Source organism: Oncorhynchus mykiss, chromosome 26 (genome assembly GCF_057628025.1).
Source record: "Oncorhynchus mykiss isolate SJ-2025 chromosome 26, ASM5762802v1, whole genome shotgun sequence".
Classification (NCBI taxonomy): Eukaryota; Metazoa; Chordata; class Actinopteri; order Salmoniformes; family Salmonidae; genus Oncorhynchus; species Oncorhynchus mykiss.
This window is the reverse complement of record NC_143047.1, coordinates 16016542-16041541: the sequence shown is the minus strand read 5'-3', so window position 1 is coordinate 16041541 and position 25000 is coordinate 16016542. Positions and strand designations below refer to the sequence as shown.

The 25000-nt window shown below is 45.2% G+C and overlaps 1 protein-coding gene across 2 annotated transcripts in view; it reads right to left on the bottom strand.

Moving 5' to 3' along the window:
- Nucleotides 1-25000, bottom strand: part of LOC110506465 (neuroplastin) — a 36145-nt gene that overhangs the window by 2059 nt on the left and 9086 nt on the right. Inside the window, exons 2-7 of one of the 2 annotated variants that reach the window (XM_036963306.2) lie at nucleotides 19759-20106; nucleotides 12521-12695; nucleotides 11876-11970; nucleotides 8401-8534; nucleotides 5583-5856; nucleotides 1822-1843 (exon numbers count right to left, since the gene is read on the bottom strand). In XM_036963306.2, coding sequence (XP_036819201.1) covers nucleotides 1822-1843; nucleotides 5583-5856; nucleotides 8401-8534; nucleotides 11876-11970; nucleotides 12521-12695; nucleotides 19759-20106 — 1048 coding nt within the window. The remainder of the gene's footprint in view (nucleotides 1-1821; nucleotides 1844-5582; nucleotides 5857-8400; nucleotides 8535-11875; nucleotides 11971-12520; nucleotides 12696-19758; nucleotides 20107-25000) is intronic. The other variant, XM_036963308.2, reaches the window with a different exon arrangement.

The following is a 25000-nucleotide window of genomic DNA, read 5'->3' as shown; positions in this document are numbered from 1 at the left end:
GATACATGTATGTTTGAGGAATTTTAATTATGAGATTTCTGTTGTTTTGAATTTGGTGCCCTGCACTTTCACTGGCTGTTGTCATATCATCCCGTTAACGGGATTGCAGCCATTTTAATCATTAGAAAACAGTTTTGCAATTATGTTAGCACAGCTGAAAATGTTTGTGCTGATGAAACAAGCAATAAAACTGTCCTTCTTAAAGACTTGTTGAATATCTTGAGCATCAGCATTTGTGGGTTTGATTAGAGGCTCAAATGGCCAAAAACAAATAACTTTCTAAAACTCATCAGTCTATTCTTGTTCTGAGAAATGAAGGCTATTCCATGGGAGAAATTGCCAAGAAACTGAAGATCTCGTGCAACGCTATGTACTACTCCCTTCACAGAACAGTGCAAACGGGCTCTAACCAGAATAGAAAGAGGAATGGGAGGCCCCTTTGCACAACTGAGCAAGATGACAAGTACATTAGTGTTTAGTTTGAGAAACAGATGCCTCACAAGTCCTCAACTGGTAGCTTCATGAAATAGTACCCGCAAAACACCAGTCTCAACGTCAACAGTGAACAGGCGACTCCGGGATGCTGGCCTTCTAGGCAGAGTTTCTCTGTCCAGTGTCTGTGTTCTTTTGCCCATCTTAATATTTTATTTTTATTGGCCAGTCTGAGATATGGATTTTCTTTGCAACTCTGCCTAGAAGGCCAGCATCCCGGAGTCGCCTCTTCAATGTTGATGTTGAGACTGGTGTTTTGCGGCCTCCCATTCCTCTTTCTATTCTGGTTAGAGCCAGTTTGCGCTGTTCTGTGAAGGGAATAGTACATAGCGGTGCACGAGATCTTCAGTTTCTTGGGGGAGAAGGGCCTTGGTCAGGGAGGTGACCAAGAACCCGATGTTCCTCCGGAGATGGGAGAACCTTCCAGAAGGACAGCCATCTCTGCAGCACTCCACCAATCAGGCTTTTATGGTAGAGTGGCCAGATGGAAGCCACACCTCAGTAAAATGCACGACAGCTCGCTTGGAGTTTGCTAAAAGGCACCTAAAGGACTCTGACCATGAGAAACAAAATTCTCTGGTCTGATGTTAGATTGAACTCTTTGGCCTGAATGCCAAGCGTCCCATCTGGAGGAAAACTGACACCATCCCTACAGTGAAACATTGTGGTGGCAGCATTATGCTGTGGGTATGTTTTTCAGTGGCAGGGACTGGGAGACTAGTCAGGATCGAGGGAAAGCTGAACAGAGCAAAGTACAGAGAGATCCTTGATGAAAACCTGCTCAGGATCTCAGACTGGGGGCAAAGGTTCACCTTCCAACAGGACAACGACCCTAAGCACACAGCCATGACAACACAGGAGTGGCTTTGGGACAAGTCTCTGAATATCCTTGAGTGGCCCAGCCAGAGCCCAGACTTGAACCCGATAGAACATCTCTGTAGAGACCTAAAAATAGCTGTGCAGCAACACTCCCCATCCAACCTGACAGAGCTTGAGAGGATCTGCAGAGAAGAATGGGAGAAACTCCCCAAATACAGGTCTGCTAAGAAGACTCAAGGCTGTAATCGCTGCCAAAGGTGCTTCTACAATGTACTGAGTAAAGGGTCTGAATACCTATGTGATATTTCAGTTTTCTTTTTATACATTTGGAATAATGTATAAAAAACTGTTTTTGCTTTGTCATTATGGAGTATTGTGTGTGGTTCAATTTTAGAATAAGGCTGTAGAAAAATGTGGGGGAAGTCAAGGGGTCTGAATACTTTTCGAATGTACCGTATGTATATTGTTTTTATTGTAGTCTCGAGAGAACAGAATATTTATCATACTTACGTTGGTGCGGCTGGCTCATCATCTTCGTCACAAGGGGAGAGAAGAGGGGAAAGAGCACAAAAACAATGGAATATGAGACAACATGGTCGTCCCTCAGAAGTGTCCAACACACTGCTCCCATATTTTCTTTCAAATGTTGATGTTGACATCTTAACTGTAATTAAATACCAAATGGATTCAATTAAATGATTGTTACATGACTAGCAGTTTAAAAGTTAGTCACATCACGTCAGTGTGAACTATTGCAAATTTGCAACTGATGTTAACATCTTCAATGTTCCGGTTTTCTTCAAGTTCCCTTGTGGATCCCGCGGTATGGGTCTTTTGCATGGGTTGTTCCCAAGTTCCAGTTGTCATTACAGAATGCCGAAGTTATAGGAATAAAGTGAACTTTTTTAAGTCTCCAGGTCTGCATTTTTAATTTGACAGAGTCTGACAATAAAAGCTCTGAGTTGTGAAAGCAGGCTTTATGTGTACATAAATGAGCAAAAAAAAAAATGTTTTAGTAGAATCATGTTTTTAGTGTAGAGTTGAATTACACAGCAGCATGCAGTGTCAGTGGACATCATCGCACATTAGTGATTAGCTAGTTAGTACAGATAACCACTCTTTCAAGGTGCCACAGTGGCATGTGTTTGACCACACACAAGAAAGAATGGGTCAGTAGGTCAGTATAGTATGCATGGAGAGTGAAAGTGTGTTCAGTAGCATGCAACCAGAGATCTGGGGCACGTAACCATTTCAGAGTAGAAGTGCTGATGTAGGATCAGTTGAGCCTTTTAGATCATAATCCATAAGATTATATAGAAAGGGGTGACCTGATCCTAGATCAGCACTAAACTATGAGACGCTTTATGAATACGGGCCCAGAAAGCAGCAGCATGCCATTGGCAGTTAAATGGGGGGTATGGTGGTCACAATGTGAGACGGGACAGCATGGCTGCCTGTGAGACAGTCTTGGGGACAGAGGGGGCACGTCTGTTTGTACGTGCCCAATCCCCACCTTTTCCCACCCTTACACTACCATCTGAGTTCACTTACAACTAGCCCCTGGGTGCAGAGTTATCCAGTCGGGCAAAGATAATGTTTCGAATATGTGATTCAAGTCATGAAATTGCAAACAAACAAAAACCCTGACTTTTACAGTGTGGAGAATATTAAGAGTATAGCCAGGGTAAGATCAATGTATTCAGCAAGTTATTATTGTATGCCAATGGGTTGATATGCTCTCCATTACGTTTTTACAGTTTAGTCATTTAGCAGACACGCTTATCCAGAGTGACTTTTCACCTAGTCAGTTCAGGGATTCAAACCAGCGACCTTTTGGTTAACGGCTTCACGCTCTTAAACGCTAGGCTACCTGCCGTCCTACATTTTGCCTAGTGTCATTTTTCCTGGTTGTTCCCTAATGATCCCACACACTAAAAGAAAGTGGAAACCTCACAACAAGTTCTTTAAAAATGTATTTGCTTTCCAAAAAAACTCAACCTTTGCTTTGGATCACTTGGCAGTGCATTTATCAGTGTTGATACACAATTTAGCCATCATGAAGACAGAATTCATAATGTACACCTACATATAACAAAGCTCTTGGGGATAGAGGATACTAAAAGGAGATTTCAGAGCTGGCTATTAGCACAAGTGATGCAGTGTTCTGCATCTCTGATTCACTTGATATGAATATGGCAGATAATCTACCTTCATCTACTCGTTGGGGGGCAAACAAAATATCACGCTGTTGCCAACCCGTTCTACACCAAAGTGAGTTTCTCTCTCCCCCTCCTCCAGTACATAAACCCTTGCCAAACTAGAGGCCTTGCCTACGGGTGCAGGAGATTGGTTGGTGTTTGTCAAAGCACTACACTGTCTTCACACTGTACACAAAGCCAATGCTTACTTTATTGGTGACTTTACATCATTTCTGTTTAATCGTGTACTGCAGTGTAACAATATTTAACGCTGAAACCATCATGGGAAGGATTATACAGTGCATACACAATTCAGACTTCAGAAATAGGAGTATGCATAATTTATCTTTTTAATCTACCCAGTCTTTGTTTTTTTTTAATGATAGCATCTACAGTATATCAGTGCCTTGGGGAACCTAGAGTGCATACTATCTCTCCTCGTGTGTGGGGCGGTTTGAGTGATTGAACACTCCTATATAAGACGAGTGAAGAAGACTGGTATAAAATGTATACAGCTATAAACATAGCAGTGCATTTCAGTAGGCTGATAGCAATATATGTTTTAAACATCAGAGACCACCACCTATACAGGAGAAAACATGTCATACTGCGTTGGCCCCTCTTAATGGAAATGAATATGAATGGAAGAAATACATAATTTCAACATATATATTGTCTTTGCAAAGACGCCAAACAACTTGTAGTCAAATAATCTGATAGACGGGTGTTGACATGGTCGTCTGGATGGACTGTAGTAGAAACGGATCAAATCAAAAAAATCATTCTCTGAAAACATGCAAGATCTCTCACTTACCAACCGTTTAGATATTGATGCCATTTGGAGAGAGGGGGAAAGAAGTCAGTAACCAATGAATTCATATCTTGTTGATATCCTGAATAAAGTTGATAGAACCATGGGTGGGTGAAGCCTCAACGGCCTTTTTGGCTTTGACTCTACACTCAAATTATTATGCCTTTGTTTGACTTGGACACTTTTAAACCTAGATTTAACAGTTTATATTATTGTATGTTATCAAGTGGTTTTGTTATTAGGACAGATATTACTCTGTAAAAGTAGTAAATAGTAGTTACCAACGTAGGCAACTTTGAGGATAACTTACCTGTGGATGTAAAGGGCTTTGATTGGAGTAGGTAACAGGGATTTTCGATGCTCTACTTTAAGCCCTCAGCCATAGGCAGAACTTGTAGGACAAAGCCAAATTAACACATCAAACTTCCCCTGATTCCCTGTCTCAAATTATTGTCAATGAAATGAATTGATCAGTTCTCCAGATGGGTGATAAAATGGTCCCTGGTTATCATCATTAGCGAGACCGCAACGGCACTTCAACCCTTTCATTTAAAAGGTTAGCTGTGGACCCCCTCCTGGTTTACTAATGTGGAGCATCTCTAAAGGTCATATTATTATGCAGCTAATGTGTGGCGCTGCGTTGTGTGACAGCCAGCGGTGTCTCTGTCTCCCTTCTCAGTACTGACGGAGCATCCAGGGAGCGTGTCCCCCGACAGAGGTCAATTATTCACAGTGGGTCTCCGCTGCTACTGCTAACACAGCAGAGTCAGCGTCATGAATATTCAGCACCGTGTTTATAGCCTCCGCAACATGTTCACTTGGTAACAGTGTAATTAATGTGTGTGCTGATGGTAGAGGAACCCTGTTTGAATTGGTTCTTGATGGCTGTTGAACTTCTAGCCGAGTGCAGCCCCATAATCAGATATTTGAATCATTGTTTAACTGGAGTGAGAATGTCTTTGTATTGTTCTAGGAACAGCAGCCTATTTCCTGGGTCATAATTCCCTCTTCCTCCCTGATTTTACCCCATGGCCACAAGTACTGCTTGAATCAGTACATACTCCCCTGCCGCTGCTAGCATGTTGGTCTCTTTCAGGTGAGATCGAGAACCCTTTTACATACTATACAGTCATTTCAATGAGAGCATCCAGTAACGCTGACCAGTATTATAATCAAACAGGCCTGACGATGACAACATGGCGAGAGGTTGTCTTGTCTCCCCAAAGAGATACAATATAATACTAGATTTAACGTTGTCTTACCGTCCAACACATCGTCTGGCCTCTTGCGTTTTTCATACACTACGATGATGACCACCAGGATGATGATCTCCGCTAGCACCCCCAGGAAGGGCCAGAGGGGTGCCAGGTGGCTGCGCACCCGCAGGATGGACGACATGGACTTGGTGCCAATGTGGTTGGTAGCGTTGCACTGGTATTCACCAGGGTCCGAGGTGCGGTTCAGGTTGATGATGTTCAGCTCTGTGTAGTTGTCTTTGTTGGTGATGAAGAAGCGACCAGAGGAGTTGTCGATTTCCTAGAGGAGGAGGGTAAATTAGCATATCAATTATTTCTATGTTACAGACAATTTTACGATCACATTCCAGACAGTGATCACAGTAGTTTAGCACAGCGGTTCCCAAACTAGGGTCCATGCGGGGTCACCTGATATGAAAATGGGGTCGAGGGAGATTTTTAAAAATCTGGGAAAAAATGTATCAAAAAATACATGTATTTTATAATATCATCTTTGTATCTCAAAATCATTGTAATGTGGTTAACCTTAATCTAAATTAAAAAGATTCCAATCTAAAATTCAACCAGAAAGCCCCCTTAGATCATGGGAAAAGACTGCACTTGACCGTTGCACCTGAATCATTCCCACGGTGAATGACTAGGCCCTCTGTGCTATGAAACCACACACTATTGCAGAGACTTTGATATTACTGGCCGCAATTGATAAGGTGAAAACAATGCGTGGGGAGGCAGAGGCACAGAAACTCACATCAATACCTTTGTCAGATAACACTGCTAAAGAATTTATGCTTTTGCTAGCCATTAAGAGAATACTGACTGAACAACTCAAACTCCCCAGCTAATGCTCTCTAAATGGACGCTAGCTGTGAGGGCCGAGATGGCCATGCATGAGTTTTGTTCGCTATACACGTCAGGGGATGCTATTCACAAGGACATATTGTTCTGTCTCACGATTTCCGAGCATGAAACAGCACAGAGGATGTTCAGCGTGCTGCTTGGCTATATTGACGAAAAACAGATTCCATGGGATCGAATGGTGGGCTTTTGCACAGATGGGGCTCCATCTATGGCGGGACGGAGGGCAGGCCTCTGCACTCTAGTTATGAATGTGTCTCCCTCTGCCATATGGACGCATTGTATGGCAAGGGCCGTAACCTTTGTGGAGCAATAGGTTACGATGCTACGTGGGAGGCAGTTGTTGATGTGTGCAGAGGGTCCCTGGTTCAAGCCCAAGTAGGGGTGAGGAGAGGAACAGAAGCAACACTGTTACTGTACATCAGCATGCCAATTGTACGCTCCCTCAAAACATGAGACATCCATCTGTGGCATGTTGTGTGAGAAAACTGCACATTTTAGAGTGGCCTTTTATTGTCCCCGGCACAAGGTGCACATGTGTAATGATCATGTAGTTTAATCAACTTATTGATATGCCACACCTGTCAGGTGGATGGATTATCTCTGCATTTGAGAGAAATACACTTTTTGTGCGTATGGACATTGTCTTTTATTTCAGCTCATGAAACATGGGACCAACACTTTACATGTTGCATTTAGATTTTTGTTCAGTATACATCAAACCACATCCACTGCGCGCACACCTGTTCGCTAAACTATGTGGAGATATGGGATCAGAGCATTACAGGGTTCTATTTCACACGAGGCTTGGTGGTTGAACTTTTTTCTTTGCATTGAGAGAGGAACAATTGTCATTCACAACAACAAAAAACAGACTTGGTTGACTTTGCCTATGTAACAGACATATTTGGGAAACTGACCAAACTGACCAAACTGAACGCAAGCATGCATAGGAAATACAAAATCCTTCTACAGATGAGTGACCAAATCAGTGGATTCAGAGGAAATAATTCTTATTGGAGAGAGAGTCTTTCAAACACAAACCATGCCCCCTTCCCTTCGCTGTGCATGTGTCTAACAGAAAACAGCATCAGTAAGTGTCCCACATGAGTGATGACTACTCACCTCCAATGCTTGGAAGAGCACTTTCGGACCTACTTCCTAATCCGTTTGACTGTGATTCTGGCTCAGTTGACATGCTGGTGTGATATCGAACAGCTGATCGAGCTGTCGTGACCGAATGCATTCACGGTCACTGAGGAGGAGTTTTGGTTCCTTACTCAAAGGGAATAATACTCTGCCGTCTCCACTGAGCATTAATGCCGCGTTCAAAACAACTGGGAACTCGGAAATCTCTGACTTCCGACTTCAGTGCAATCAAGGCAACTGGGAATTCGGGGAGAAAACCGAGCTCCGACTGGGAAAAATAATTTTGAACGATCATCCAACTCAGAATTCGAACTCGGGAACTCGGGTCCAACTTTCCGACCTGATTCGACCTCGTATTTTTCAGAGTTCCCAGTTGTTTTGAAACCACCATCAGTGCTCTCGTCTGCATTATAACCAAATATTGATCCAGGTTGGATGTGACAGCAGATATGAGGTGCGCACGGTCGACCACGCCCCCTGACTTTGAGAAGCTCCGACACAGCATTCATTAAGCACACCCATATCATTAGTGGTGGTGAGATAAGATACATTATGTCAGACTAATTTGCAATTGATTGTCATAGCCCCACATTAAAAGTATGTCTTCTCAACTCACCGTCAATCAGAACTACTGTTGAATGCTTTTCAATTGACTGCCAAAGCCCCAAATTAAAAAGTAAACATTGGCTGTTAATGACATAATTCTTTTCACATGGTTGGGATCGCGAACATTTTCAGATATCAAAATGGGGTCGTGGGCTAAGAAAGTTTGGGTTCCCCTGATCTAGCATTATATAGAGCCAAGGAAGAGGACACGTACCATGTAGTTTGAGCCATCCAGTTTACGCCATGTCCAGATGGGAAAGGGGTAGCCCACAGACTTACAGTACAACAGAGCACTCTGCCCCTCGTTCTTATTGTCACTGCGCTTGTGGCCCGTGATCTCAGGTGCCGCTAAAACAAGGGGAAAAGGGAGTGAAATGCATTTGAATAAAAACATTTTATGCAAGACGTTCTATGTTTGTGTCAAAGTCGTTCCTCATCGGCTTCTCTTAATAACAAGACATCAGATGATATAGTCAAGTCTGTCGGGACCCATTTTGATTTTGGTAACTAACATTAAGATGTACATGAAAGTGATGGTAAATTAAGAAAGGATTTGGGGAATTGTTCCATGATTTAGCTGAGGCCCTGACTTCCCTGAAGAGGGACTTACACTGGAATCAATGCTTTATCACAACAGTGATCGAGGCAGGGACACATTTAGCTGCTTTTTTCAATTTTCAAGTTTCTTTAAAAGGTAGAGCTCATGGTTTGCTGTGGCTTACTTCCAAGTCTGCCCTTTGATGGTGTAGGCCTACATATCTTGCAGAGTTTCAGTTCATAGTCAACAAGTGACAGACTTTCTCAAAGGTGAGATTCTCCAACCCAGCGACACCCTGGGTTTTCAGGCAGAATCCTCTGTTTAACTCGGCTCTGGAGCCGGGAGACAACTGCCACAGCCTTTTGCTAATCCTTGAAATTACGGTAATTCCTTCCATGCAATTAAGCAGGATCAGGGGAGAGGCTGGCCTGGTGCTGCAGCGTTTTCTGCAGCGCGGCAGCGGCCGTTGTCATGGAGGATGATTGAGCAGCAGTGGCTTGAGCTCAAAGTGACATCATCCTTCCTACTGTAACTATGGTGCACACGTGCTCGCTGGCTAGTGGGGGAGGGGCCACGTTTATCTCTGTCTTCGTTATCCCCAGCTCACTTCCACTGTGATTGACTGACAGCATGGAGACTGACTGCCCTCTGAGTGGTGCCAAAACAGGCAGAAATCTTCCATTTCACACCCCCAACAGCTTGTGTGATTACTGATCTACAGTGCTGCTGTGTGGATGTGTCTGTCTGCCTGTGTGTCAGAAATATATAGAGAAAGGCGATTAGGTCCCATTTCTATTTACTGTTTTTGATACCTCCCATCTCTCCACTGAATGTAAAGAGCATTTGAGCTCAAAGTTGATGATCGTGTGGAGTGGAACTAACAAAGTTGAATTATTTTACAGAGAAAGCATAGAGCCACGAGTTGATTATCCCTTGCATACCATGGCTATAATTTAACACATTTACTTCTAGAAATGTGTTAATTTGCAGGTAGAAATGTGTTCAACATCCACTGGAGCAGCTTGCAAGTTTACTAACCAAACATTCAGTCCTAGCTTACTATTGTAAAAATGGAATGAAACGATGCCAATAATGTTTTCAATTCGACTTTTGCTTTCAAAAGCAGCTCAAACACTATAGCCATTGAATTCTACCGTGCAAATATACTGTACTTTATAGAAAAATAATGCATGCTCTAAAATGCCCTTCAAGCCAATCAGAAACAAGTATTCAACAATGTCGTGGTATAAAGAATTATATGACACATTATCCTGTGGCCCTTACTGTGCGTTTGACAAAAAATAGGAATCTGAAAGAAATCTAGATCTGCAAAATTCATAATTGATTTGATTCAATCAACAGGGCATGTGGAATTATCTCTTTAAAAAATGCGTAGATAGCACACAACAAAATGGGATATGTAAAAATACGAAGGATAATTGGGATGCGCAAAATATGCATGCTCAGGACAGCAGCTTACTGTATCATCGTGGACAACAAAGTCCTGCCATTACAAATGGCTGGGAGCGGATTCTGAACCTTAATCCCACACCACCATCACACAAGCCTCCATCTGTTGCCTTGCTCTGAGCTGAGAGCTGGAGAGATGGGAGCGACAAGGACACTGCAGCTGGGGGGAGCTCAGAGCTCGGCTGCCAGGAGCAGAGAGCACACAGGCTCGGCCCCTCTACCATGCTTAATGTATGGGACCTGGTGGTACGACCGAGTATGGGTTTAATGGTATGGGACTCAGTGCCCTTGTATAAGGCAGGGCAAGACTAATTGGATGCAGTTGGTCACAACTTTCATGTATTTCTGCTTAGAATGATCATTCGCTGTAGCTTTTATTGAGCCTATTCCTCAATCGGTCCTTAACTGTAATAATTAACAGGAAAGCCTGCAAATGTATCTAAATCTATCTCAAAAATGATTGTCGTGCCAGTGCTTCCTCTAAACCAAGACATTAGCATCCAAAATACGACTAACAGCGTTTGTCAACAATTCAGTTAATACTCCCAGTCAGTAAACAATAATGTTGAGAGGCAGTGCTGCCATGGTGTTTGTATGTCCAGGAAACGGTGTGTTGTACAGGCTCTAACAGCCAGGGGCAGCAAGCCTCCCTGGCTGCCTGCCTGCCTACCTCCCTTCACACGGCCCTAGGGTCAGGACGCTGAGGTTTGATTGGAGATGAGGCCTGTCATCTCAGGGTGGAGGAAGCAGCAGAGCTGCAGAGCATACACGGTCATCACACGCGTTACGCAACCAACCAACCACGCAGGCAGCTAGCGCTTAATACAGCCAGGCAGGCATAACAGTCAATGGCAAGCTCACTATGCACAACCATAGCAATGTCACAACAAATTGGCTTAACACTGTACGTGCAGGCAAGCTTCTCTAGAACAGGGTTTTGCAAGTCCTTTCTCACCCAGAGTAAAATCCCTTATTCCACTTGAAGGGTGAGCTGTCAACTTCTATCTCGCTATGGTTTTAGTTTTTCTATAAGCGTCTTTCACGTCAATGAATGATCCTAACAATTATGAATATGTGCTTTCAAATGTGAAACGATGTTATCCAACATATATGGTACAGAATAAGCCACATTATTTGACACATTATCACTAATTATCGTCAGTTACCCTTAAAAATATAACAAATGCGACACAAATACGATACCCTTGGTCCTGTGCCAATTATATGTGGTAACTGGTGCAAAATCTTAATAATAATCTGACGAATAAATCAAGTAAATCACTGTTGACCAGTGTCTACAGAGGAGACAGTAGCCTGAAGGAAGTCTGTGTGAATCGAGTGTACAGAGAGAGCAGAGAAGACAGGACTCAGACCCTCCCTTCAGCTGGCCTGTCCTGCCCTGTCCTCTCAATGAGTGACAGCAGCCTCCAGAGACCAGCCTGTCAACACCAAAACACATCACCGGACCAACATCTCAACGTCTGTCACTGGAAGGGGATCTGTTCACAGGAAGTAGCTCTAGATTGTGTTATCCATCAGATCCCTCATAGGAGAACTGTATCTCTCTCTTAGGTATGGCAGAGGGTCAAATGAAAGTGACAGTATTGATGAATTATAAAAATCAACAGAGTATCTGTCATTTGTTTATACCGTGAGTGAGATCAGGTGGTCGGAGTCTTACCTTTTACCTCAATAGTGGCGTTGGCGTTGGGAGCCATTTCAAACGTGTAAACACACATGTACTCCCCTGCGTCGTCTGACCTTGGTTTCTTGATTCTGCAACAAACCACAAAATACCAGTTACTCCGTAACTTGAGCTCAGTCAAAAATAAAAAAAAAATCTAATTCTGTTGTCTATCACTGTACATCACCCAATGATGCATGTTGTGTGGAAGTCCTTAGCGTACATTGTTAGCACTGTGCTGTGTTTTAGGCAGCCAGGAGAGAGGAGAGGTTAGGACGGGGCTGTCTGTTCTGGGGTCAGCCATTAATAGAGTACTGAAATGTAATGTGACAGGAAAGGAGCTGCCCAGTGGTCTCCTCATGTAGCCATCCGCGCCTGGCTGGGGAGAGTCTGGGAGATGTCTATGGGGGTGTTGTGCAGTACAGGAACTGGTTGCTCTGCTCTAAGCTCAGAGGCTGCTCTGATGGCTATGCCCTGCAAGGGATGGAGCTGCCCAACAACTGTTTTCACTAAAGGACTTGGCAACATGGCTCTTATTTCCATCTCAGGGTGATTGGTCTTAGTGTTGATAGTCTGTGTGACAATTAGAAAGGCTTTGTTGAATGCTCTAGTAAGAGAACTACAGAATAAGTAAGGACTCACATGTACTCTGTGTTCTTCTGCTCGTTCCGTGTGTCTGCGATCTCCACTCCGTTCTTCATCCAGAAGCTCTCTTGTTGGCCTTCGTGGGCGTTGGTCAGGCTACACTGCAGGGTGATAGGGGGCCCTTTTGTCTCCGAGGGCAGGATGATCTGATCTGACGCATTGATCTTGGGCTCTGAAACACACAGAGAGACAGCAACCCCTTATCATTGAACTGGGGCTCAACACTATAGCAGAACTGTAACTGTACTGACTGTTCCCCACACACAGACTGAGTGGCGGACGTGCGTGGGAGTTGGGGCTGGAACAGAAGACAACAACAACACAAATACATAAAGAAACACGACATGGAGCGGCAGGAAAATACCTGCAACACTAAACCCTGTATCTGTCTTTGGTTCTGTTGTTACCGTACAATAGATGGGCTTAAAAAAACTCACTTAAAATATTCTCACAAAATGAAGTCTGTAAAATTAGAATGATGATTAGTCTCAGGCCTAGTACCTCTTGTTCCCGCGCCCATTTTGAGATGATAGATAATCATAATGACACTACATTTACATTTTAGCAGACGCTCTTATCCAGAGCAACTTACAGGTGCAAATAAGGCACGTTGACAGATTTTTCAACTAGTCGTTTTAGGGATTTGGGTTACTGGCCCAACACGCTTACCCGCTAGACTACCTGGATTTGTGGAAGTAATGATCGTTAAGGTGATGACCAGCACCAAAGCATCTTTGGTTTGGAACCACTGGCACTTGATAACTTCCTGAACCTGACTGTATTATCATTATGCCTAATTCATACAGTAGCACTCAATTTGATATTGACAGCAACAAGGTTCTTTAAACAGTACAAATTGATTCGGGAAGGCACTTGGATACGAAAAGAGTGATGTAACCTTGAAATTATCATGAGATTATACAAATATGAGGTTGAATGTATAAAGGAAATTTGAACAACATACATTTTTACATGTCCAATCACTGACTTCCAAATAACTGCTGTCCTGTCATTCAAACCAAAGCAAGGAAATTAATAAGGTTTAATCTTCAGCAATCCTATCGGGTGGAAGAAAAAAACAATAGCTAAACAGAAGAGGACAAAGTATATAATCGTGGCAAACAAAGATGAGCTGAACAACGGCTTGACTACTGCTGCACTACACTATAACAACCACTAGCTCTTTACTAGTATAATCATTTAGTGTATTTGTTAACAGAGCAACCAACCCAAGGGTCCATTTCTCAAGGACATAGAGGGAGGCTCAAGCAGGATGTGTCATCAGAGAGCGCAGGCAGGCAGCCTTGGGTAGTGAGGAAGCTCCCCTCACTACCTCCCTCCCCCACGGCGGGCCAGCTTTGGCAACCACGCAACCCCGGTCTAGAGGAGGGAGGAGAAGGGGGAGGAGCATAATAATCTTCCTATTGGCTGCCACTACAAACCTCCTAGTGGAGGAGGGGAGGGGAAGTCTCTGGGCTCTGGCTCGTGACTTATATTAGCATTCATGGCAGCACCTACTCCTGCAGTTCTGTATACCCAATAGCTAGAGGGAAATCTCTCACTATTGCTCTCCTCTTTCTTTTCTCCTCTCTCTATCTCTCACTCTATTGCTCTCCCCCCCCCTCTCTCTCTCTCTCTCTCTCTCTTTCTGTCACTCTATTGCTCTCTCTCCCCCTCCTGCCCTTTCCCTCTCTCTCACTCTATGGCTCTCTCCCTCTATTGCTCTCTCGTTCTCTCTGTCTCCCCTCCTCTCTCTCTGCTTCAGAACCCCTATACAGGCCTCTCAGCCCACATAGTGTGGCATCCTGGGAATATACACAGACTACACAGAAATAGTTATTTCAAGAAATTTGCATTAGGCAATAAAAGCACATTGTTTTCCGTGGGAGGTTTCCTCAGCTCAGAAGAAGGTCATTTGTAGGACACCTGCTCAAAAAGAGAATGAATCAGTGATGTCATGCACAGCACACAGGCACTGACCACGTGGCCACCTCTGTGTCTAGGATTGTAAAAGCATCATTACATTGATACTGTTACCCACTCATAACAGTGTAGTACATTTTATTACATTATGACCTGCATACAGTCCTAGAGGATTGTGCCAGTAATGTCTATTTCTTGCTGACAGAAGGAGGATGTTTGCCCACTTGATTGGTATGTTGAGCCAAACCCCCCCTGCAATAAACAGAGCAGCTATCAGCTAGAACACAACACAGGTTGGGAAGGGATCTAAACCAAATCACACTGAGGCCTGTATAGATGAGTTAATTTAGTGCAATTAAATACACTGTTGATTCAATTGTAACCTAAACTGAGGAGTTTATTACAAATGTAGTAACAATATTAAGTTAATTTTAAAAAACGGCCTTGACTTTGTGCGTAGACCTTGAGATTCATTCCAATCACAAATTAAAGGGTTAAAACAAGACTAGCACATATTTGAAAACCTTACCCGAAGAACTATACATTATCGTCTCCTTTGGTTCAGTGTGTATAGCCTGTTGTATACATGTTATATACACATATTATTACAAGTCTATAACAAGAATGGTTCAGTGTGTATAGCCTGTTGTATACATGTTATATACACATATTATTACAAGTCTATAACAAGAATGGTTCAGTGTGTATAGCCTGTTGTATACATGTTATATACACATATTATTACAAGTCTATAACAAGAACGTTGGCACTCAGTAATGACAGAATATATTGGATGACAAAAGGTCTATCTCAATTATTGGAACGCATACAGATCCTTTTGGAATGAATGTGTCTTTTTAAATAAGAAAACATTGGATTGAGCAATTTCATGTTAGCTTGATGACGGACACATTTCTACCACCAGTAAACTCAGATATCTACTGTCGGCCGACTGTACACGTCTCAAGCCAGCTGGCGGAGTGTAGTATAATGGGTGTGAGATTAGGAGAGTGTGCACATGCAGCCCTTGCAGTCAGACAGTAGTCCAACAGCACGGTAAAAACTGTGTACTACAGACAGTTCAGTAGCTAATGCTCAGGAGATGAAGGAGTTGACTCCTGTAGTAAAACTCTAAGAGTTTCTGGCTGCATGGCTGTGACTAACAACATTCCACATCTCTCTGTGCTCCAATGGGCTGGGCACTCACTGCATCATGCGCTCATTTAAAGGGTCCAGTTGACATTCAGTGTGTTTGAATGTTTGTATGCAATACAGCAGAGAGGGTAGAGGATATAATGTCATTACTGATTCATGCTCAAACACTTAATAATGGCTAAGTAGGTACAAGGTCATACAGTACACAGGCGACTCCAGAGAGAGTCTGTCTGCTGCAGCAATGAAACCAGCTCTCTCAAATCTAGAAAGGAAAAAAATAAATTTAAGAAAATCACTGTGTTCTGTCCTTTATTGGATTAGGGTGAGTCATGTGTTTAAAACAAGGTCACGCTTTACACCTGGACAGCTCCCTCCTTGTCTTCTTATGTCCCATCTACCCCTTCCCCACTAAAATAAGCGGCACAACTTCAAAGCGTTGCGATGCCTAGAGTACATGGTGCAGACAGGGCAGAATTTCACCGGGCTTTGAAGTGAATAAAACAACCCACGCAACTCAACAGAAAAACACACATCACAAAAGAAATACAGAAATAAATGGATGAAATTTGGATTTTTTTTTGAGAATAGGGAAAGAAACGAGACAACTGTCGAAGGACACATGAGACAAAGGAGAGGGCCAGGACGGCCAGGATGGGCTGTATGTGGAGAAGGAGAGGTTGGTGTGGGAGGAAAGCGGGAGTAGGTGGACAGAGACTGGGGAGGTTTCTGGGTTTGTGGTGATCTACAACAAAACGCTCAGGGCTTTGGGAGAGGCAGGAAATCTACAGAATTCTGAGAGTTGTGTCAAGATAGAAGATGGAGCCGAAGAACATGGGTGACGTTTTACATTCTCCCAACCAATTGTGCTATTTTGTTCGTTTTTATTTTTGAGCTTACTTTGTACATAATTTTGCTGCTACCGCCTCTTATGACCGAAAAATAACTTCTGGGCTTCAGAACAGCGATTACTCACCACGGACTGGAAGAAACCTTTTCCTTTAACGAGTTCGACAAGAAGGATATCCTGCTTTCACTGGAACAGGCCCATATCCCTGTAATTTGCTTGAAGAAAAGACGCAGATCGGGCCTTCTGAGAATCCGCGAGCAAGAGAGTAAACTCCCACTGCCATCCGTTCTTCTTGCTATCATTGGAAAGTGCAATTGATGACCTACGATTAAGATTATTCTACCAACGGGACATTAAAAACTGTAATATCTTATGTTTCACCGAGACGTGGCTGAACGATGATACAGATTATATAGACCTGGTAGGGTTTTCCATGCACCGGCAGAACAGATAAGCTACGTCTGTTAAGACGAGGGGTCGGGTGTGTGTCTATTTGTTAATAACAACTGGTGCGCAATGTCAGCTGGTGCAGCTGTATTAAAAAACTCTCGAGGTATTGCTCGCCTGAGGTAGAGTACCTTATGATAAGCTGTAGACCACACTATCTACCAAGAGAGTTCTCATCTATATTATTCGTAGCCGTCTATTTACCACCACAGAACAAAGATGGCACTAAGACCGCTCTCAACCAACTCAATAAGGCCATAAGCAAACAAGAAAATGCTCACCCAGAAGCGGCGCTCCTAGTGGCCGGAGACTTTAATGCAGGCAAACTTAAATCAGTTTTACCACATTTTTACCAGTATGTCACGTGTACAACCAGAGGGGAAAAAATCCTAGACCACCTGTACTCCACACACAGAGATGCATACAAAGCATTCCCCCGCCCTCCATTTGACCATATTTATCCTCCTGATTCCTGCTTACAAGCAAAAACTAAAGCAGGAAGTACCAGTGACTCGCTCTATACGGAAGTGGTCAGATGACGCGGATGCTACACTACAGGACTGTTTTGCTAGCACAGACTGGAATATGTTTTGGGATTCATCCCATGGCATTGAGGACTATACCACCTCAGTCATCGACTTCATCAATAAGTGCATCGACGACGTTGTCCCCACAGTGACCGTACGTACATATCCCAACCAGAAGCCATGGATTACAGGCAACATCCGCATTGAGCTAAAGGCTAGAGCTGCCGCTTTCATGGAGCGAGAGACTAATCCGGACGCTTATAAGAAATCCCGCTATGCCCTCAGACAAACCATCAAACAGGCAAAGCGTCAATACAGGATTAAGATTGAATCCTACTACACCGACTCTGACGTTCGTCGGATGTAGCAGGGCTTGAAAACTATTACGGACTACAAAGGGAAACCCAGACACGAGCTGCCCAGTGGCGCGAGGCTACCAGACGAGCTAAATGCCTTTTATGCTCGCTTCAAGGCAAGCAACACTGAAGCATGCACGAGAGAACCATCTGTTCTGAATGACTGGGTGTTAACGCTCTCGGTAGCTGATGTGAGCAAGGTCAACATTCACAAAGCCGATGGGCCAGACGGAATACCAGGACTTGTACTCAAAGCATTAGTGGACCAACTATCAAGTGACTTCACTGACATTTTAAACCTCTCCCTGACCGAGTCTGTAATACCTACATGTTTCAAGCAGACCATCATAGTCCCTGTGCCCAAGGAAGCGAAGGTAAACTGCCTAACTGCCTCAGCGTTCAACACCATAGTGCCCACAAAGCTCATCAGTAAGGACTCTGGAACTTAACACCTTCCTCTGCAACTGGATCCTGGACTTCCTGACGGGCTGCCCCCCAGGTGGTAAGGGTAGGAAACAATACGTCTGCCACGCAGATCCTTAACACTAGGGCCCCTCAGGGGTGTGTACTTATTCCCCTCCGGTACTTCCTGTTCACCCACGACTGCGTGGCCAAACATGACTCCAACACCATCATTAAGTTTGCTGACAACATATCAGTGGTAGGCCTGATCACCGACAACTAATAAGACAGCCTATAGGAAGGAGGTCAGAGAACTGGCAGTGTGGTGCCAGGACAACAACCTCTCCCTCAATGTGAGCAAGACAAAGGAGCTGATTGTGGACTATAGGAAAAGGCGGGCCGAACAGGCCCCCATTTAACATCGACGGGGCTGTAGTGGAGCGGGTCGAGAGTTTCAAGTTCCTTGGTGTCTACATCACCAACGAACTATCATGGTCCTGACACTGGTGAAGAGGGCACGGCAAAACCGTTTCCTCTTCAGGAGACTGAAAACATTTGGCATGGGTCCCCAGATCCTCAAAAGGTTTTACAGCTGCACCATCGAGAGCATCCTGACCAGTTGCGTCGCCGCATGGTATGGTAACTGCTCTAGATCTGACCGTAAGGCGCTACAGAGGGTAGTGCTTACGGCCCAGTACATCACTGGAGCGCAAACTTCCTGCCATCCAGGACCTATATAATAGGCGGTGTCAAAGGAAAGCCCATAAAATTGTCAGAGACTCCAGTCACCCAAGTTATAGACTATTTTCTCTGCTACCGCACGGCAAGCGGTACCGGAGGGCCAAGTCTAGGACCAAGAGGCTCCTGAACAGCTTCTACCCCCAGACTGCTGAACAATTAATAAAATTGCCACCGGACTATTTACATTAGCGCCATCCCCTCCCTTTTGTACACTGCTGCTATTCGTTGTTTATTATCTATGCAGTCACTTCACCCCTACCTACATGTACAAATTACCTCAACTAACCTGTACCCCCGCATACTGACTCGGTACCGGTATCCCCTGTATATAGCCTCGTTATTGTTATTTTTATTGTGTTACTTTTTTATTATTTTTTAAAAACTTTAGTCTATTTGGTAAATATTTTCTTAACTCTTCTTGAACTGCACTGTTGGTTAAGGGCTTGTAAGTAAGCATTTCACGGTAAGATCTACACTTGTTGTATTCGGCGCATGTGACAAATAAAGTTTGATTTGAATCCTCAAATTCTGCAGGGGGAGGAGGGAACAAATAGGAGCTATCAACATAATAGAACAAAAACACAAAAGGCAGTACTTCTAGGAGAATATAAAATACAATGTCTTCCAATTTCTTATACAGAAATAAAACAAAGACAAGTCTTTGAAATGAACAAATAACAAGGTGGTGGTTGGTGTTTTGTTTTATTTCTGTCTTTGCCAGGGACAGCTGTGGTGAAGGTGTGAACTCAGTTTTTTTTAACGGAGTGGGGTGGTGGGACAGGCAGGGGATTGTTAGTTTGTTCACCAGCTAGGTACTACAGGACATAGACCACTCACTCTGCAGCACCGAAATGGTGGCCTGGGCTCGGATCCAGGTGATGGCGGGATTTTGGCGCAGGTCGTTGCGCCGCGGGTCGTTGCTGGCCCGGCACTCGTAGGTCCCGGAGTCCTCCAGCGTGAGGCGCGTGATGCCCAGCACGCTCACCCCGTTGTTGCCGTAGGCCGTGTTGATGGACACGCGGCGCTTGCGGGCGCCGTCCCACAGCTGCTTGAAGGAGTCGACGCGGTTGATCTCGGCGTACCACCACTGGATCTCGGGGGTGGGGTTACCGACCACATCGCAGTACAGCTCAAAGGTGTCCAGCGTGAGCTTAGTCTCAGACATTGGCGACTTCACAAACCCAGCTGGAGAGGAAAAGTTTATTGGGGAGGAGGGGAGGGGGGTAGAAGAAGGGTTAGAGTGGAAGTGGGAGGGGATGGAGAGACCAGGGGATGGAGGTAGGAGCAAATCAAACAGGGATCAGTTGGAAACAAAAGAAGAGGATGATTAAAGGCAAATCAATAAAAAAGCAAGCTACAAAGCTTAAAGTGGGTGGTTGAGTATAAGAAAGACAGTTTATAAAATAGTAAGAGATTTGTGTGAATGAGAAACAGGTTAATGGCCCCTGAAACCCAATGTACACTATCCAATGTTACTCTATTATCCCTGAACCAATCATGGCCACACGACCTTCAGCTGAGGTCACAGCCAACCAATCACAGTCTCTGTCATCAACCACCTGTGGGATCTCACCAGGGTTTAGGATGATTTTCATTTCCTACAGTACTCAAATGGCTGAAAATAAATAGCTGTGCTTTCCATTATGGTCAGAATAATCAAAACATTTAATTTTAGCAGTGGAATTCAGCAGAGTTATATATTTTCTGTGTAAACAAACAAATAAAATGGATTTACAGTGCAAAACATGTTGACTACTCACACCATTGTGAAATGTATAAAGATGTGAAACTACTAACGTAGAACATAGCAAACTGACATGCAGTAGAACATAGCAAACTGACATGCAGTAGAACATAGCAAACTGACATGCAGTAGAACATAGCAAACTGACATGCTGTAGAACATAGCAAACTGACATGCAGTAGAACATAGCAAACTGACATGCAGTAGAACATAGCAAACTGACATGCAGTAGAACATAGCAAACTGACATGCAGTAGAACATAGCAAACTGACATGCAGTAGAACATAGCAAACTGACATGCAGTAGAACATAGCAAACTGACATGCAGTAGAACATAGCAAACTGACATGCAGTAGAACATAGCAAACTGACATGCAGTAGAACATATTATGGACAACTTAGTCAAAACATGTTTCTTCATCTAATCAATAAGTTATGTTTTCTTCCTATCTGTCAACCTTTACATGGCATGCAGAGATTACAAACCACATAAATAGATTCAATATTATATCAGACAGTCACTGAAACACACACAACTACACCCCTGTGAGTTTCTGAACAGATATTGCATAATAGGAAGCCTTTGCTTTCTTGTACCTCTTTGATGTTAGATTGAAATGGCAACTGATTACAAAGCTCTCTGTTTACCGAGGTCTTTAGTTGGTTTGCCACATTAAGGAAACTCATGTTGCGTGATGTGACAGTTATGTCAAAGGGCACTGCTTGAGCCGATGGAAAGTCATGTGACTACTTGTAACACTGGCTGAGTATAATTTCCGTCAATCCCTATGAAGCCATGATGAGAACCTTATGTACAGGCCATTTTGATTTATTTTGGTCAAATGAAAACTGAAATAGGAAACTACTCTAACAGCCAATCTGGTCCGGAACATAACTGACTCAGTCAGGAATCATAAAGGTGTTGAAATACATAGAAGCTGAAACAGCAGACGTTGCATGTGCTTTGAACCCCGTGCCTGATGGCTATTACTGTAGTTCTTTATTCTTCTACAGCAAGACAAACATTCTGTCTGTTTTCAATCTGATTGTATATGTCAAAATGCTGGAGTTAGTAACCTTGACAGCCTACAGGGGAACAGTGGGTTAACTGCCTTGTTCAGGGGCAGAATGACCGATTTTTACCTTGTCAGCTCAGGGATTCGATCCAGCAACCTTTCGGTTACTGGCCCAACACTCTAACCACTAGGCTACCTGCCACCCATCTTCAGGTTAGGGACAGGATAGAAGCCCTCTTCATATTCCTCATGCATAAAGAACGAGGCCCTTTAAAGCTTAAGAGGTCATCCATCCTGTGGTTCACTATCAGCTGGACTTAAAAGTCACAGAATCATCTTCACTGTGTGTGTGTGCGCGTACGCCATTCTCATTACATGAATCATACTACCGCTACACAGCAGTGGTCAGCCCCTACAACCATATGCCAGCATTCTAGCACAGACCTAATGCACTCATCACCTGGGCTGTGCCTTAGGGTTCCTGTTGCAAGGCCATTCTAGCACAGAGCCAATGCACTCATCTATCTGAAGCCAAATCACCTGGGCTGTGCCTTAGGGTTCCTGTTGCAAGGCCATTCTAGCACAGAACCAATGCACTCATCAATCTGAAGCCAAATCACCTGGGCTGTGCCTTAGGGTTCCTGTTGCAAGGCCTCCGTTGACTGCTGGTTCTACGCCATGTGTCCTCAGATGAATCACAGAAAAGGCTGCCACACCCTAACCCTAACTCTGACTATGCTGAAGACGAGAGAGCCTGGAAGAGATAGCAGAGCAGGCGGTCTCTCTGTGGCGCTAGAGTCGTGTGTCTTACTACAACAGATTACAGGCCCTCCCAGAACAGCCCAACCTACCTGCTCAACAGTAATGTACTGTATCATCAGCACATGAGCAGATAAGCTGCCTAGTGGGGGGAGGTTACTAGCTGCCTAGTGGGGGGAGGTTACTAGCTGCCTAGTGGGGGGAGGTTACTAGCTGCCTAGTGGGGGAGGTTACTAGTGGGGGGAGATTACTAGCTGCCTAGTGGGGGGAGGTTACTAGCTGCCTAGTGGGGGAGGTTACTAGCTGCCTAGTGGGTGGAGGTTACTAGCTGCCTAGTGGGGGGAGGTTACTAGCTGCCTAGTGGGGAGAGGTTACGAGTGGGAGGAGGTTACTAGTGGGGGGATGTTACTAGCTGCCTAGTGGGGGAGGTTACTAGCTGCCTAGTGGGGAGAGGTTACTAGTGGGGGGAGGTTACTAGCTGCCTAGTGGGGGAGGTTACTAGCTGCCTAGTGGGGAGAGGTTACGAGTGGGAGGAGGTTACTAGTGGGGGGATGTTACTAGCTGCCTAGTGGGGGAGGTTACTAGCTGCCTAGTGGGGAGAGGTTACTAGTGGGGGGAGGTTACTAGCTGCCTAGTGAGGGTAGGTTACTAGCTGCCTAGTGGGGGTAGGTTACTAGCTGCCTAGTGGGGGGAGGTTACTAGCAGCCTAGTGGGGGGATGTAACTAGTGGGGGGAGGTTACTAGTGGGGGGAGGTTACTAGCTGCCTAGTGGGGGGAGGTTACTAGCTGCCTAGTATGTGGAGTTTACTAGCTGCCTAGTGGGGGGAGGTTACTAGTGGGGGGAGGTTACTAGCTGTCTAGTGGGGGGAGATAACTAGTGGGGGGAGATTACTAGCTGCCTAGTGGGGGGAGGTTACTAGCTGCCTAGTGGGCGGAAGTTACTAGCTGCCTAGTGGGGGGAGGTTACTAGTGGGGGGAGGTTACTAGTGGGGGGAGGTTACTAGCTGCCTAGTGGGGGTAGGTTACTAGCTGCCTAGTGGGGGGAGGTTACTAGCTGCCTAGTGGGGGGAGGTTACTAGCTGCCTAGTGGGGGAGGTTACTAGCTGCCTAGTGGGTGGAGTTTACTAGCTGCCTAGTGGGGGGAGGTTACTAGTGGGGGAAGGTTACTAGTGGGGGGAGGTTACTAGCTGCCTAGTGGGGAGAGGTTACGAGTGGGGGGAGGTTACTAGTGGGGGGATGTTACTAGCTGCCTAGTGGCGGAGGTTACTAGCTGCCTACTGGGGAGAGGTTACTAGTGGGGGGAGGTTACTAGCTGCCTAGTGGGGGAGGTTACTAGCTGCCTAGTGGGGGTAGGTTACTAGCTGCCTAGTGGGGGGAGGTTACTAGCTGCCTAGTGGGGGGAGGTAACTAGTGGGGGGAGGTTACTAGTGGGGGGAGGTTACTAGCTGCCTAGTGGGGGGAGGTTACTAGCTGCCTAGTGGGGGGAGGTTACTAGCTGCCTAGTAGGTGGAGTTTACTAGCTGCCTAGTGGGGGGAGGTTACTAGTGGGGGGAGGTTACTAGCTGCCTAGTGGGGGGAGATAACTAGTGGGGGGAGATTACTAGCTGCCTAGTGGGGGGAGGTTACTAGTGGGGGGAGGTTACTAGATGCCTAGTGGGGGGAGGTTACTAGTGGGGGGAGGTTACTAGCTGCCTAGTGGGGGGAGGTTATTAGTAGGTAAAGGTTACTAGTGGGGAGAGTTTACTAGTGGGGGGAGGTTACTAGATGCCTAGTGGGGGGAGGTCACTAGCTGCCTAGTGGGTGGAGATTACTAGCTGCCTTGGTGGGGGGAGGATACTAGTGGGGGGAGGTTACTAGCTGCCTAGTAGGGGGAGTTTACTAGTGGGGTGAGGTTACTAGCTGCCTAGTAAGGGGGAGGTTACTAGTGGGGGGAGTTTACTAGTGGGGGGAGGATACTAGTGGGGGGAGGTTACTAGCTGCCTAGTGGGCGGAGGTTAATAGCTGCCTAGTGGGGGGAGGTTACTAGCTGCCTAGTGGGCGGAAGTTACTAGCTTCCTAGTGGGGGAAGTTTACTAGTGGGGGAGGTTAATTGTGGGGGGAGGTTACTAGCTGCCTAGTGGGGGCAGGTTACTAGTGTGGGGAGGTTACTAGCTGCCTAGTGGGCGGAAGTTACTAGCTGCCTAGTGGGGGAAGTTTACTAGTGGGGGGAGGTTAATTGTGGGGGGAGGTAACTAGCTGCCTAGTGGGGGCAGGTTACTAGTGGGGGGAGGTTACTAGCTGCCTAGTGGGCGGAGGTTAATAGCTGCCTAGTAGGGGGAGGTTACTAGTGGGGGAGGTTACTAGCTGCCTAGTGGGTGGAGGTTACTAGCTGCCTCGTGGGGGGAGGTTACTAGTTGGGGGAGGTTACTAGCTGCCTAGTGGGCGGAGGTTACTAGTGGGGGGAGGATACTAGTAGGGGGAGTTTACTAGTGGGGGAGGTTACTAGCTGCCTAGTGGGTGGAGGTGAATAGCTGCCTAGTGGGGGGAGGTTACTAGTGGGGGGAGGTTACTAGCTGCCTA